This window comes from Apodemus sylvaticus, chromosome 2 (assembly GCF_947179515.1).
Source record: "Apodemus sylvaticus chromosome 2, mApoSyl1.1, whole genome shotgun sequence".
NCBI lineage: Eukaryota > Metazoa > Chordata > Mammalia > Rodentia > Muridae > Apodemus > Apodemus sylvaticus.
The window spans coordinates 160181141-160195118 of NC_067473.1; the positions used below are offsets into that span (position 1 = coordinate 160181141).

The 13978-nt window shown below is 49.9% G+C and overlaps 1 protein-coding gene across 1 annotated transcript in view; it reads right to left on the minus strand.

Annotated features, from left to right (window-relative positions):
* Positions 1-2706: 2706 nt before the first annotated feature.
* The window catches only part of Clstn3 (calsyntenin 3), a 34396-nt gene continuing 23124 nt past the window's right edge, over positions 2707-13978 (minus strand). Inside the window, exons 13-18 of the mRNA XM_052174810.1 lie at positions 11909-12135; positions 11437-11607; positions 10538-10683; positions 9985-10120; positions 3851-4053; positions 2707-3645 (exon numbers count right to left, since the gene is read on the minus strand). Coding sequence (XP_052030770.1) covers positions 3505-3645; positions 3851-4053; positions 9985-10120; positions 10538-10683; positions 11437-11607; positions 11909-12135 — 1024 coding nt within the window. The 3' untranslated portion in view covers positions 2707-3504. The remainder of the gene's footprint in view (positions 3646-3850; positions 4054-9984; positions 10121-10537; positions 10684-11436; positions 11608-11908; positions 12136-13978) is intronic.

A 13978-nucleotide genomic window follows, 5' to 3' on the forward strand; every position in this document is an offset into this window, starting at 1 on the left:
CACTAGGCAGGGCTCCAGGGCTCTGGCTTGGTAACATGAAGAAAGACAGTGTGTTCTTGAACTGGCAGTTGACACACATGTCTCTACGGTGTGGCTTCCCAGGAGCTCAGAGCTTCATCATGGATTAAGCTAATTAATTTTCCTAGCCAAGAGTGGACTTAAGAGAGACAGGGTCTCCCACTGCAGGAGGGAAAAATGAGAGAGGCCGAGGGAAATGTGTTTGCTTCGTCTAATTAAATTGTGAGTAGTTGAACTTGAAACCTAGCCAAACCTGAGGTCCTGAGGCTTTGCCAGATTCTGCAAGGGAGGTTAAAGAATGTTCTAGAAGATCTTGAGCAAGAAAATAAAGACTCATTTGGATTCTTGCTGCTGCCCTTTCCCTAGTTCATTGAAGTTGGCACCTGGCCTAACTCTCTAATTCTATTCTATTCTATTCTATTCTATTCTATTCTATTCTATTCTATTCTCTCTCTCTCTCTCTCTCTCTCTCTCTCTCTCTCTCTCTCTCTCTCGTTGTGTGTGTGCACACATACATGCTAGAGCAGAGGTAGACGGGATATAGAAACAGAAAGAGACTGAGAGAGGCCAGGTAAGAGGGCAATCAAGAGGTCAGGAGCAGGAAATGGAGACATTTGATGGTGCAGAAATTACAAAGAATTAACTGAAAGATGAATGAAGACCCCAAGAGAGTAACAGCATAATAAAAGCAAATCAAAAGAATGGTAGGGCGAGGCCTCTGTTCTGCTGCATAGGAAGCCTCAGTCTCCGAGGTACAGGGTAAGTGAGGACCAGAAGGCTGAAAAGAGGGAGGAGAGGAAGGTTGTTTGCACTGGGAGCCAGATGCGCAACTTCAGACTCCCCTGTACTCTCGTGGGCGTTAAAGCTCTCCATTGTCTTGGGCCTCTGAGCTCCACCTTGGAGTTCTGGGGACTACAGAACAGGCAGGAGGCTGTCTCCTATGTGTTGTTGTCTCGGATGGGCAACAGCAGGACATCCAAGCCGACAGCTATAGGAAGACACACTGCTAGGAACCTTCCAGGGCACCTTCCACCCCTGGCCTCCCAGGCCAATGGGTCACCAAGGCAGCGTTCCTGTATCTCACCAGTAAGTCTTCTCCGAGTCTGAAGATTACCCACAACTTCCTGAACCTGAGCCCCTGGTGTGTGCCTGGCCCTACACAAGTCGCAGGGGATACAGAGAACTATTTGATAGAGACACAGGTGCTATAGCCTCATGGGACAGGCTGACAGAGGTGTGACCACGGGGTATGGAAACACCAAAGACCTCTTAGGGAAGGCAACAGTAGAATGGAGTCTTCAATAATGAGTCGGCTATTAGGCAGCCAAGAGGAAGAAAGCATGATAGACAGAAGGAACAATTCATGCAAGGACATAGAAGCAAGAAAGAGCAGGGTGACTCTGGAAAGTGCTAGTGGCTTTTGTTCCCTGCATCCAGGCGTGCAGGGATCGTGGCAGCAAAGAAGCCGTGGAGGGAGAGGGGCTGCCAGGGCATCTGAGATTGGCCAAATCGCTGACAGGAAGAAGATTCCAAATAAGAGAAAGACATGGGTGGGGTTGTGCATTAGAAAGGCCACTAAGACCCAGAGTTAACAATGGACTGAAATGGACCAAGACCGAGGAATTGGAGGCCGGCAGGGGGCCTCTCAGCGAAGGGATGGCAGCAGCAGCCTGGCATGTCTAAGAAAACTGAAGAAGCAATGACAAGGTGTGGTCACCATTTGAACACGGGGATGGGTGGGAGAAAGGAATCTAGACCAACGCCTGCTTTCTGGATGAGGACACTGCACAGGGAGCATAAGCAGCAGTATCCATGACAACGGAGTTTGAGCAAAGGCTAAGTTTGAGGCATAGGTTGCCCAGACGTTCAAACAAATAGATAGGGGGGAAGGACCAGAAAGGAAGGGCCTGGGTGAGAGACAGACATGCGAAGACATCAGCATACTGCTGAGAACTGGAACTGTGAGCTAGGTCCTGATGGAGGCTGGGCAGAGGTGACCGGAGCATCAGCAGACAAAGCTCCAGGCTCCACCCCATGGTGCTATAAAGGACCACAGAGAACTAGAGGGAGCTGAAGATGTTCTAAATCACTTGCTCTTTAGAAAGGAACTAAGGTGTGGTTCTCTGGTATGGCCTAGGGCAGGGCCAGTACAGGAAAGGCAGTGTCTACAGCAGCAGCCCCCTCTCCGCTAGCTCCATCTATCTCCTCCTGTCCTTCATCACCTGGGGCCTAGAGACACAACGGACAGTGAACAAACGACCCAAAGGTTGAGGACAGACCAGAACCTGACATACTACCACGTCAGCAAAACGAGCTCTTCATCTCTTAGTTGCAAAAAACAGAACCGCCAGTGTCCTTCTTTCCGCTTTCCAACTAGGTGCCGACTGCTCTGGTCGGGATTTTTAAAGTGAGGGGGAGGGGCTGACAATGTCCCCAGAGAGCAGTGGGCATCTGCGCATGCGTCTATGTCAGTCTTTTCCAGGATGCAGACGGAAGGAAGTGAATCCTCCGCCCCCATCTTACATTCCCAGTAACCGGACAACCTAGGGATTTGCACAGCCAGAGCCTGCCCTGCCCTGTCACCTCAACCTGCTCAGAGGCCAAAAAGGCCTCTAAGATCAGAAAGCCCACAACCACACAGAATCAGCCAGGTAGACAGCAAGCTAGAACTTTTTTTCTGATTGTTTTATTTGAAAACTCTAGGGTGCGGGCCTCCTTTAGCACACCCATCCCCTGCCCTCACCCCAGGACATGACAATGCCACACACACGCACACGTACGAGGCTGTGAGCTGCACACAGAAACACAGGAGCTGCGCTCACGACAACATTGAAAAAATATACACTATATATAATACACGCCCAAGGTCCCGCCCCTCCTCCCCCTTCCCCACAACCTAGGCAAAGCAGGCCATGGAGAAAGGAACAGAGACTTCAAGACCTTGGTACTGCTCAGGAAAGGAGGAGGCTGAGGAGGGGGAGGAGCAGGGAGCCCCAGAGTGAAATGGAAATAGAGGCGAGGGGATCCTAGGGGAAGCGGGAGGGGTGGGGCAACAGAAGGAAGGCCCCCACGGACAGAACAGAGTAGAGAAGGACACAGCAGCGGGCTCCCATCAATTCCGTTCCCACCTCAACCACGGCTGTTGATATCCCCCTCCCTAATACAGTGCACGGCGGTGCGAGCACGGTGTGCTGCCACAGGTGGGCTACTGGGCGGCCAACCCACACAGAGCCACTCTCCCAGGGCAGCCCGCTGGGGCAGATGCCTCAGGAGCAGCAGGGGAAGGGCAGCCCCAGGCAGGGGCAGGCTGAAGGAGGAGGGCAACCCCTGTGGGGCCTCCTGGGGTTCTGAGATTGAAGGACCGGTCCAAACAAAGAGCTCTTTCTCCCCCCCCTTGGTCTCTTTTCTCTCAAAATGACGTTCTCCATTTCTTTCCCGGGTGCCTGTCTCCCCAGGGCAGGCCTCTCTCTTGGCAGGGTTGGAGCCTCAGTAGCGGTGTGGGGGGCTCTCAATGATGCGTCTCTCATCGCTGCTGGGGGAGTCGGCGGCTTCGGAGTCACTGCTGTCCTCTTCCTCTTGCTGGCCACCGGTCACCCCTGCCACAGAGGGCTGCTGGTTCTGGTAGGACTGGAGAGAACAAAAGGAGAGAGTGAGAGCTCAACCTCCTAGCCACAGCTAGAGCCTCTCCTTGAGGACACAGGCTCACACGCAAGCATGCACACATGCACCATTGCAGAGTCCCCCCCCCCCCCCAGTCTCACCCTTCCCCCTCCATGCGCCTAGGGTGTGAGCCTCCTCGGGAGTATTTGCTTCATCCCTCCAGGGCACTCACCTCCATGGGATTCACGATAATGGTAAGAGCAGAGTCATCCCAGAAGAGGTCAGGGTCTTTCGGGTCAGTGGAAGCCCCGGAAGGACCGCCAGTTCCTGAGACGCGGCGATGAAGGGAGTGGATCCGAACCAGGCCGAGGATAACCATAAGCACCAGAAAGCCCACGCATACCACAATGATGAGAGTCGCAGCACTGGGGACCACTGCAGGGAGAGCAAGGGGTCAGCCGAACACAGCACACCTGGGAAACTCGGGCGCAGGGCTCGTAGGGTGCTGATGGAAGAAACTGCTCAGTGGAAAAATTTTGTTCAAGAGTAAATAAACGACAGCTCTCAAAGTGGCCTTGAAGAGGCAAAAAAAAACAAAAAACAAAACAACACCACCAAAAAAAAAAAAAAAAAAAAAAAAAAAAAAAAAACCCTGAGAAACTGGAAGAGAAACAGATTCCACCAGGAAGTAAACAGGAAAGGGAGAGAGGCTGCTCTGAGGGCCAAAGGCAAACAGACAGCAGGTGGTAAGGAGAAAGCACCCAGCCTACTGCTGCTTTGAGCAGCCATATTGTCTTTGGATAAATGGCAAAAACTAGAAGTCTCTCTGCCTGGATCTTCCCCAGGGACCACCAACTCCCCAGAGGGAAAGACAGGGGCACCTACAGAGGACTGACTCGGATGAGAAGTAAAACAGCTCTAAGCCTGGCCTGCTGACCAGAGAGAGGACTCGGCCGTCCCCAAGGCTGAGAACAGGTCCCTTCACTTACCCACCTGCTCTGGGCTCACTCCTGTGCCGCGACACCTCCCTTCTCCTTGGAGGCCTGAGGTTCCTGGGCCTGCAGGGCTTCTGTTCGCTCGGAGTCTCCCCCTGAGGTCTTCCTACCTCCACCTCAGGCCTCCCACCCTGTAGCCTCATTCTGATGCCCAGGTTCAGGGGTACGTGGACCCTCACAGGCAGTGAGAGACAGAAGGGCACGTGCACTCTCACATGGACCTTGGAACTGATGGTGGAAAGGCAGATGTGCAGACACAGGCACATGCCGATGAAGAGCGAGTGGGCACACAGCTGGACAAACATCGCCATGCCCCATACCCGAGCCAGGCCTCGGGTTACCCACACAGCTGCCTGGACCAGCCATCTAGCAGCCTGCTTACACAGCAGAGTTAACGGGATGTGTGTCAGAGTCTCTAGCACGGCACCAAAGAGCCGTAGGGGCAGGCTCACACAACTCCCTACCAGCTGGGCAAGCCAAGCACCCCCCTGAAGGAAGACATAAACACTACAGACCTGGGCCCTAAGGGCCACAGAGTGAGCAGCTGCAAACACAACCTGGGCCCCGTTCCGTGCACACAGAGAAAGCACTCGGAGAAGCACGAAGAGGCAAAGCAGGGGAGCCACAAACGCCTGGCACAGCAGATGGAGGAAGAGACCCCACAGATACACCCCCAAGCCCAGAGCCCTCCTGGGCAGCTGGATTGCTACCTGCCACATGGGTTCGCGCTGCCCTTCACACCCTAGGCAGTCCTATTCCTGAGAAATAGTCCGTGAGTGTGTCTCTCAGACACCCACTAGCAGTCACACACAAGCAAGCCCGACATAAAGGTCACATTGCAACCCAGCTTCAGATCTACCTACATCCTAAAAGTCACACGTTACGAAACAGAACCTGAGCATAGAGGAGATGACATCAAAGCCCCCACACACACCCAGCTGCAGACCCCTCTCGCCAGCGGCCAAACACACACACACACTGCCACCACTCCAGGACCAGGCAGGTAAGTGAGAATGCCTACTGGGGCTGTCCCAGCAGCCACACGGCTCCCCCAAGGCCACCCTGATGGCTCTCTGTCAAGCTAGCTCACATCCCCGCATGACCGATGGCCCATTTTGGACTACTTGCCAAATGGAGCTAATTCCGCAGGGGTGGGGCAGGCAGGCCCACTCACTAGGCTCCGGTTCCAAGGCAAAGATCGACCTGGTTGGATCAGCATTTCTCAACTGCCTAGGTATGGGAGGGGGGAAGGGAGCAGAGCTTCTCTTTCTATGCAACTATCCAAAACAGCCCCTCTCAGGTCCTCGAGTCAATGGACAAGTCCAAGGAGTAATGGACTTGCCAGAAGATGGCCCTGTGGCTAAGCCCAGGCAACCCCACGTTCAGAGCGCAAGCCATAGCAGATGACCTTGTGACTTCAAAAAGGGCAAAATGCAAACATTCCGGGTGTAGGCCAACAACTGTGATTCATTATCATAAACCAGAAGGTTGGGAGAATTTTCAAATTAGCTACAGACCAAAATCAAGGACCTCAAAAGCTCATTCGATCTTGCTACATTAGACCTACACAGTGAACTCTGGCCTTGAGTGACCACCTCAGCCAACATTAAGGGCTATTTTAGCAAATGGTTCCTGTGACCATAGGGACACTGTTGAAAGCGCTGTTCACAGCCCAGTATAACCGTGCCCCTGATGAAGAGAGTGTCTGAGCGCCCACGTCCTACCCTGTGATTACACAGTTGTCAGGCTTCTCTCTGTTCAGTCACCAGCTAGCAGGGCTTCGCAGCTGCACGGCAGATCCCAGCATGTGCTTTACGTGAACCGACATCAGTCCCTGGCTCCGTCTCCGTCTCCTTCCACCATTGCCCCTCCCTCCGTCCCTCCTTCCTAATTCTTTTCTCTTTTAAGAATTTTGGGCTGGGTTCTTTTGTCTTGTTTCATTTTATTAGACAACACATCACTCTGTTGCCCAGGCTGGACTTGAACTCCTGGACGCAACTCAAGTAATCCTCCTGCCTCCACCTCCCAAATAACTAGAAATATAGTGTCAGGCTTCTTTTCTTCCTCCTCCTTTCTTTCAATCATGGACTGTGACAAGATCAGTCATCTTTTTTAGAAGAAATTCTCCTTTTTTTCTTTTGATTTTTCTTTGTTCTTTCTTTTTTTTGTTGTTTTTTTTGTTTGTTTGTTTGTTTGTTTTTTGTTTTGGTTTGGTTTGGGTTCTGGTTTTTCGAGACAGGGCTTCTCTATATAGCCCTGGCTGTCCTGGAACTCACTCTGTAGACCTGGAACTCAGAACTCCGCCTGCCTCTGCCTCCCAGGTGCTGGGATTAAAGGCGTGCCCCACTCATTGCCCAGCTGTTTGTTCTTTCATTAAACAAGGTCACACAAGGTTATTTTCATGTAAATACATAATATATTTTGTGAATAGTCACCCCAGTACTCTTCCCAGTCTCCCGGTCACTCGAATAAGCGCTTCTGTTTCCCAGACAACTTCAATTCTCCTTCCTGGTCGTCACCATTGTTTAATACTGTTTCTTTACACATCTTTCTAAGGTGCTTCAGGTACTTGAAAAAAATCAGTGTAGAGAAATGGCTTCCAAACCCTGCTATGCAGTGGAGTTACATGGGGATCTTTAAAGTTGAGCTCTGTGAGTTGACCCATGGCTCAGAGGTTAAAGGCACTTGCCTTGCAAGCCTAGCGGCCTCAGTCCAATCCCTGGAAAGCATGTAAGGACTTGCTGACTCCAGAAAGTTGTCCTCTGACCTCTGACACATGTGCCCACATATACACTTCACACAAGCACACAATAAGATTAATTAACTAATTAATTAATTAAAGCCAGAAGCATTGATCCCTGTCTCTCATCCCTTTGGAGTGAGAGAGTTTAAAATTCCCCACGTGACAGATGTGAACCAAAGTTTGGGGTAACAATGTCATAATGTCCTCATCGCTTGTCTCTCTCCGTAACTCCACTCTCAGAGCCTCACTGTGTGTCCTGCCTGAGAGCCCCTGCTCTCCAGGACCCTGTGTAAGCTCCACGTGTGTCATGGAATCTTCCTTGACAGTTCTTATTCACCAGGCTCTCTCTGGGGCCTAAGAAGCTGTACTGAAATTAGCCTCTGTCCTTGGAGGAAATGGTAGCACTTCCTTCTTCTGCAGTTTTTGAGTAGTTTAGCTTCACGAAACCTCAGTTCTTCAAAGCAGTGCTTGGACTTGGGAGGTGAAGAAGAGGGAACAACTTGGAGTCAGCTGCAATGCATGGAACAGGTTTGATGGGTGTGGCTGAAGTGTGTCATCTGCTAAGCTCAAGCCCTATCACTCGTAAATGGCCTCAAAGAAATGTGAACTCTGTTCCTACTTGGGCCAAAATAAGGGACAAGGGGAAGGGAGGTGGCTGCTCTCCACGGACTATAAGCCGGCTGGCCTGGATATAAGTCACAAGGGATTCCACTGTAGGGACAATCAGACAATCAAGGAGATGGCACTCAAGTACCAGGGCATCCCCTGGCAGAGCAGGGGGATGCAGGATGACAAACACTGCTGGTAGAGCCAGCCAGGGCAAGCCAGGAGGAAGACACTCGAAGCTCTGAGCCCCTGGGAGCTCAAACCAAAGAGAGAAAGAACTAAGGACAGAAACATGACCCCCAGGTCTAGCTCCAGCCTGTTCTTGGGAACACAGCTTACTCGTGGGATCGGAGTTCAGCATTCAGCCCCAAAAATGAAGTCTGAGGTGACTGGGTGACCGTGAGCTCCTCGGGGAGTCGCCTAAAGAGCCTGTGACCTTTGGCTGCTTTTCAAAAGAGGCAGTCTGTGGCCTTTGGGAGTGGGCTTGGTGCGTAAAACATTTAAATGATCTCCAGGGCCAACTCTGACAATCGGATAGTGAAGTTTGGTAACTTCACCAGGCCAAAGGCAAGGTGTGTCTCAAAAGTGACGAGAATAACTGCACCTCCAGATGGCTCTGGAGACAGTGTCCCAAAGTCACTCCCAGCAATCTATCACCACTGTTCAGATGTTAATATTTCAAGAAAAAACTTATTTTAGTTTGAAGTGTAAATACCAGGTTACAAAATGGTTTGATGTCAACTTTATAAAGGAAGGAAGGAAAGAAGGAGGGAGGGAGGGAGGGAGGGAGGGAGGGAAGATAATAGATAGACCCGTGATTCACAGTGGAAATAGCAGGCCCTGCTAGAAGCAAGGTTGACTTTTCTTCTTTGTGCTCACATTGGCTCCTTTTTTTTTTTTTTCTGTAATGAAGCAATTCTTAGAAATGTATTAGAAAACAACAAGCTACTAGTACAGGGCCATAACTGGGAAGAAAGACTGCCCCATTCTGAAACAGCATTTGGCATCTGTTGATTTAGAAATATTTCACAGAGCTGGGTGCTGGTGGCACACGCCTGTAATCCCAGCACTCTGGGAGGCAGAGGCAGGCAGATTTCTGAGTTCGAGGCCAGCCTGGTCTACAGAGTGAGTTCCAGGACAGCCAGGGCTATACAAAGAAACCCTGTCTAGAAAAATATCAAGTCCAAAAAAAAAAAAAAAAAAACCAAAAGAAATATTTCACAGAGAACATAGGATTACATGTTTAATTGAATCTACTCTGTCCATAGGGAGAAGAAGATAGCTATTCTGTAATTCTTTCTTATTTTATTTATTTATTTGTTTGTTTATTTATTTATTTATTTTAGGGGGTGTGCACACGCGTGCGCAAGCGTGTGTGAATGCATATCCCATGGTACATGTATGAAGGTTCAACTTGTGGGAATTGGCCTTTCTCTCAGTCTATGATGTAGGTCCCACGGCTCAAACTCAGGTCGTCAGGCTTGACAGCCGAGCCATTTTGCCACCCACCTCCTTGTTGTTCTTTTCTTTCTCTGTTTTCCTTTTCTTTCCTCTTTTTTTTTTTAAGCTGACAGACCTCACCACGTGGCCCAATCAGGCTTCCCCCCAGTCTGTCTCCGCCTCTCGAGTGCTGACGTCATGATCCTGCGCCACTGTACACAACTCCTAAAAGCCCTTGATCCCCAATACATCTTCAGCCAGCGCTGTTACGCTACAAGCACTAAATAAATAACTTCACTACTGAAGCTCTCAAGAACCCAGCTAACTTTGTGGGGAGGCGGCAGGGACAGCAGCGAGAATAGTAAAGACGCCCCCAGCCCACATTACTTGTGGCTCCAGGCTTGAGCACCCTGCACTGGCCCAGGATTCACCTTCACAGTGAAGTTGACAGTCAAGAAGGATGACGAGATTATCCCACCGCGGTCACTAAGACTGGTACCACAGAACCTACTGCCTCGCCTCTCTCCCTTCCCAAGGATATAGGGTCGCTTGTTAAGCCACACCTCCCTTCAGCTTACTCACTGGAGTTCCGGTGGGAGCTGGCCAGGCTGTGTCCAGCCATCTCAGGAGGAGGCTGGTGACCCCGGTGCAAGAACTGCTGTGAACTGAGCACATGGCTGGGATGGGCCACCCGGTTCATGCTGTGCAGGACGTTAACCTGGGGAAAGGCGGCGCTCTGTAAGTACAACTGCTTCTCCCCAAGGCCCTCCCCACCCCACCCCACTCCAAGCTTGCTCATTACAACCTTTTCTCACTTGGGATGGCACCCATAATGCACAATGGGGACGGGAGGGGGGGTGAGGTCAGAGGACAACTAGCAGAAGACACTTCTGTCTGCCATGCAGTTTCTGAGGATCAAATTCAACCGCAGACCATTGGGCTTAACTGTGACCCATCTTTCCCATGCCCACCACCATAACCATCACCCCACATCTCCTCCTCCGCCATCTGCCATGGGTCTAGGAATCTCCAACGCAACAAAGTCCCTGTCCATCAACCATCTATCTGGGGTCAATACATCCTGGCTCCTTGCCCAGAGCAGGTGACCAAGAAAGGAAAGGGATTATCCGGGTACCTCCACAATGAATTCGTTGCTCGAGTATCGGCCATTCATCTCCGAACAAGAAAGCCGGAATTTCCTGGCGTACAGGGTGGCTCCGTGCCGCAGCTGATAACGAGCCTGCCTCAGGATCTCTTCATACACGGTGATGGTTTCTACCCCTGGGGAATAGGGGAGACAAGCTCAGTGAGTCTCAGGCCCCAACCAGCTGATAGCACAGTGGGAGGGATACTTAGACCCATCCCTCAACAGTGTCGTAAGCTGACAGCTCAGAGAAGAATGCGCCACACACTCTGATCTACAGGAGTAGAACAAGCAAAGCTGTATTTGCTTCTCGAACCTTCTCACCTAGCCCTGTGACTTCTGGGACTCCCCAGGGATGGAAGGATCTAGATAGTTATGGAAAGGAGGATAAAGGCATCTTTCCAAGGAAGGTAATGGAGGGAGCCACAGCCTTGGTGAGGGCTGGAATGGAAAGGACTGCTCATTGCCATCTCCTCCCATTCTCCTGTGGACAGCTTTCACTGGAAACCATCACTTTCCACTGTTCATTAAGATGAGCACTTAAAGTTGTGTTGGATGCAGGAAAAGATAGAAAGGGTAACCTCATCAGAGATCTAGAAGGCACAAAAGCTGGTTGGGGAAGACAGAAGAAGGAGAGAGATGGCAGCTACCCAAGGGTACATGGAAATAGAACCAGGAGAGTTGGTGAGCCAGGCTATGGAGAGCAGAGGGAAAAGAAATATTCAGAGACTCTGCCCAGGCACACTGCCCTCAATCTGGGAGCGAGAGGTTCTTCTAGCTAAGAAGGAACAAAATGGCATCTGACCAACATCCCAAGGAAGTAGGAGCCATGTGATTATTCATGAGAAAGTCACACACAGCAAAGAAGTCAGCCGCTTGGCCTCACTGACCAGAAATGGTGAGATAGGCAGATGTGTTGGTGAGCTCCAGGCCTCGCTGCTGCAGGGAAGCCATGTCCAAGAGCAGGCTCTCTCGTTCAGGGTCTAGGTCATCCCCCACCAGCGAAATCTCACAGCCGTCCAAGTTGTGTACAATCTCATCGGACATGCGTGTGTCTGTCACTGAGAGGGAGAATCGGGGTCAAGTGAGAAGTTCCGAGACTCAGACGTTGCCATCACATAAGGTCAGTCCCCCTCCTGACACAGGGCCATTCCTTAAGGAAGGCAAACATCACTATGAAATCAGCATGCAACATTTCCTTATACTTGGCAAATTCCTTTCCCACAGGCTCTGGTTTTTAAGGGTAAGTTGTTCTCAGTCACACAGACACAAGAAAAAGCCCTTCTAGCCCTAGTGACTCCCTCAGTTGGGTTACAGACATCACCCTTCTCTGGACCAGGTCACTCACAAGGTTATCCTTACCTGTGCCCTGCCAACTCTCATCTGCTTTGGCCTCCACCTGGTGAGAAATGGAGCAGGTGATCTGAAGATCGGGGAACAAGGGGACTCCCTCTGGTCCCTCGAAGTCCACAGCTGGGCGGGCAAAATGAGCTGTGCCACTCAGAAGGATCTGGGGGGCGTCAGGCTGAAGAACCACCACATAGCCCTCCACTTCAGGGATGGAGACACAGGACTCTTCACTAAAGCACCTGAATGAGAAAAGAGGCAGCTCGTCACTCCAGCGCCCCTCCCTTAAAAACCTAGAGTCTGCCCAATCATAATGGCACATGCCTTTAGTCTAGGGAGACAGAGCCAGGTCGATCTCTGTGAGTTCAAGGCCAACCTGGTCTACATACAAGTTCCAGGCCAACCATTGACACACAGGGAGACCCTGTCTCAAAAAACAAAAGTCTAGTGTCTGGTCCATACTTCTGAGCCCCCACCTCTACAACAGAGGACTGTCCCAGAGAGAGTGAAGGCAGGAGAGATGGCAGCAGCCGCTTCTCTAGGCCCCACTCTCACAACAAATTTTCTGAATATGGCACTACTGTAGGAAAAGCAAAAGATAAGACAGGCTCAGCCTGTGGGTAATCACATCACTGTCACATTCTGTCTTAATGAAACAGCGAAGGAAATAAGACTAATGAAAATGTACATACACTGAAATAGAGTCTTGCTATTTCTCATCAACTTTCTGCCCTTCCAACCAAGCATGGTAACACATGCCCATAATCCCAGAATTCAAGGGGCTGAGGCAGGAGGATTGCAAGTTCCAGGCAAGCCTGAACTAAGACTCTCAAAAAAAAAAAAAATTAAAGTATATACACATAGTTCTTTACCCAGTGAAAGTTACATGGGCTCAGTAAAATATCAGCCAAATATAGGCCCTAAATTATCCAACACTAAAAGTGAGATGGGGTTAGGTGCCCAGCAATAATGTCCTCTTTTTTGGTGTGTCTTCAATCTCCTTTACTAGACATCAGCCCAGAAGACTCTCTCAGCCGACCCATCAGTTATACCCCCGCTCTCCTAGCCCAGCCCCTGCAGATTACCCTGGCCTCTCCCAGTCTCAAGCTCTTGTTGCCCTAGGAAGCATGTTGTCTTTTCCTTACAGCAGTGTTTCTGCGCCACAGAATAAGGATAAGAGACCAAAGCTTTTAGCCATGCATGGTAGTTCTCTGATTCCAGCACTCAGGAGGCTGAGGCAGGAGGATTACTGACAGTTCAAGAGTATCTTAAACTACACATAGGAGTACCTCAACACCCTTGGCTAGATAGCAAGACCCTACATCTAAGAGGGAAAAAGAGGAATATGATGCATATGCAATTTAATTGTCCTAGACTCTAATTACCAAAGCGAAGGTTGCTATGGTGATGTGGTACTGTGCACTACATGTTTAGAATAACACTATTCTTGAACGTACCAATATAGGAGTGTCTTTAGTGCTACTTAAAATAGCTTAATATAGTAAATCAATAGTCAGCATTTTGGTATCACTGTAATTCATGGGTTAATTACAATATGTGTGATCACAGAATGTTTATTCACTACTTCAAACATATGATTCAATACGTTTAAAAAAAAAAAAAGTCCTTGGCTCTTCCAAGCTATTGTAGTTCAATTCCAAGCACATCCTGTCGGCGCGCTCACAGCTGCTGCCGTAACTCCAGCTCCAGGGAAGCTGAAGCCCTCTTCTGGTCTCCAAGGGAACTAGCACACAGTAGGCACACATGCACACAGACAACACTCATCTCCAAGGGAACTAGCACACAGTAGGCACACATGCACACAGACAATATTTTAAAAGGTAGAATTTGAGAAACTTTGTGGTCTCAATAAAAGAATAAAATTCTAAGCCTAGCATAATGGTGTACACGTTTAATCCCAGCATTAGGAAACAGAAGCAAGTATGTCCCTATGATTTCTGGACCAACCTAGTTTACAAATCAATACCCAAGCCATCCTGTGCTACATGGTAAGACTATATAAATGCCAAAATAAAATAAAATAAATAAACAAATTTCAGGAACAACAAAAGGAGAGAAAAGGAA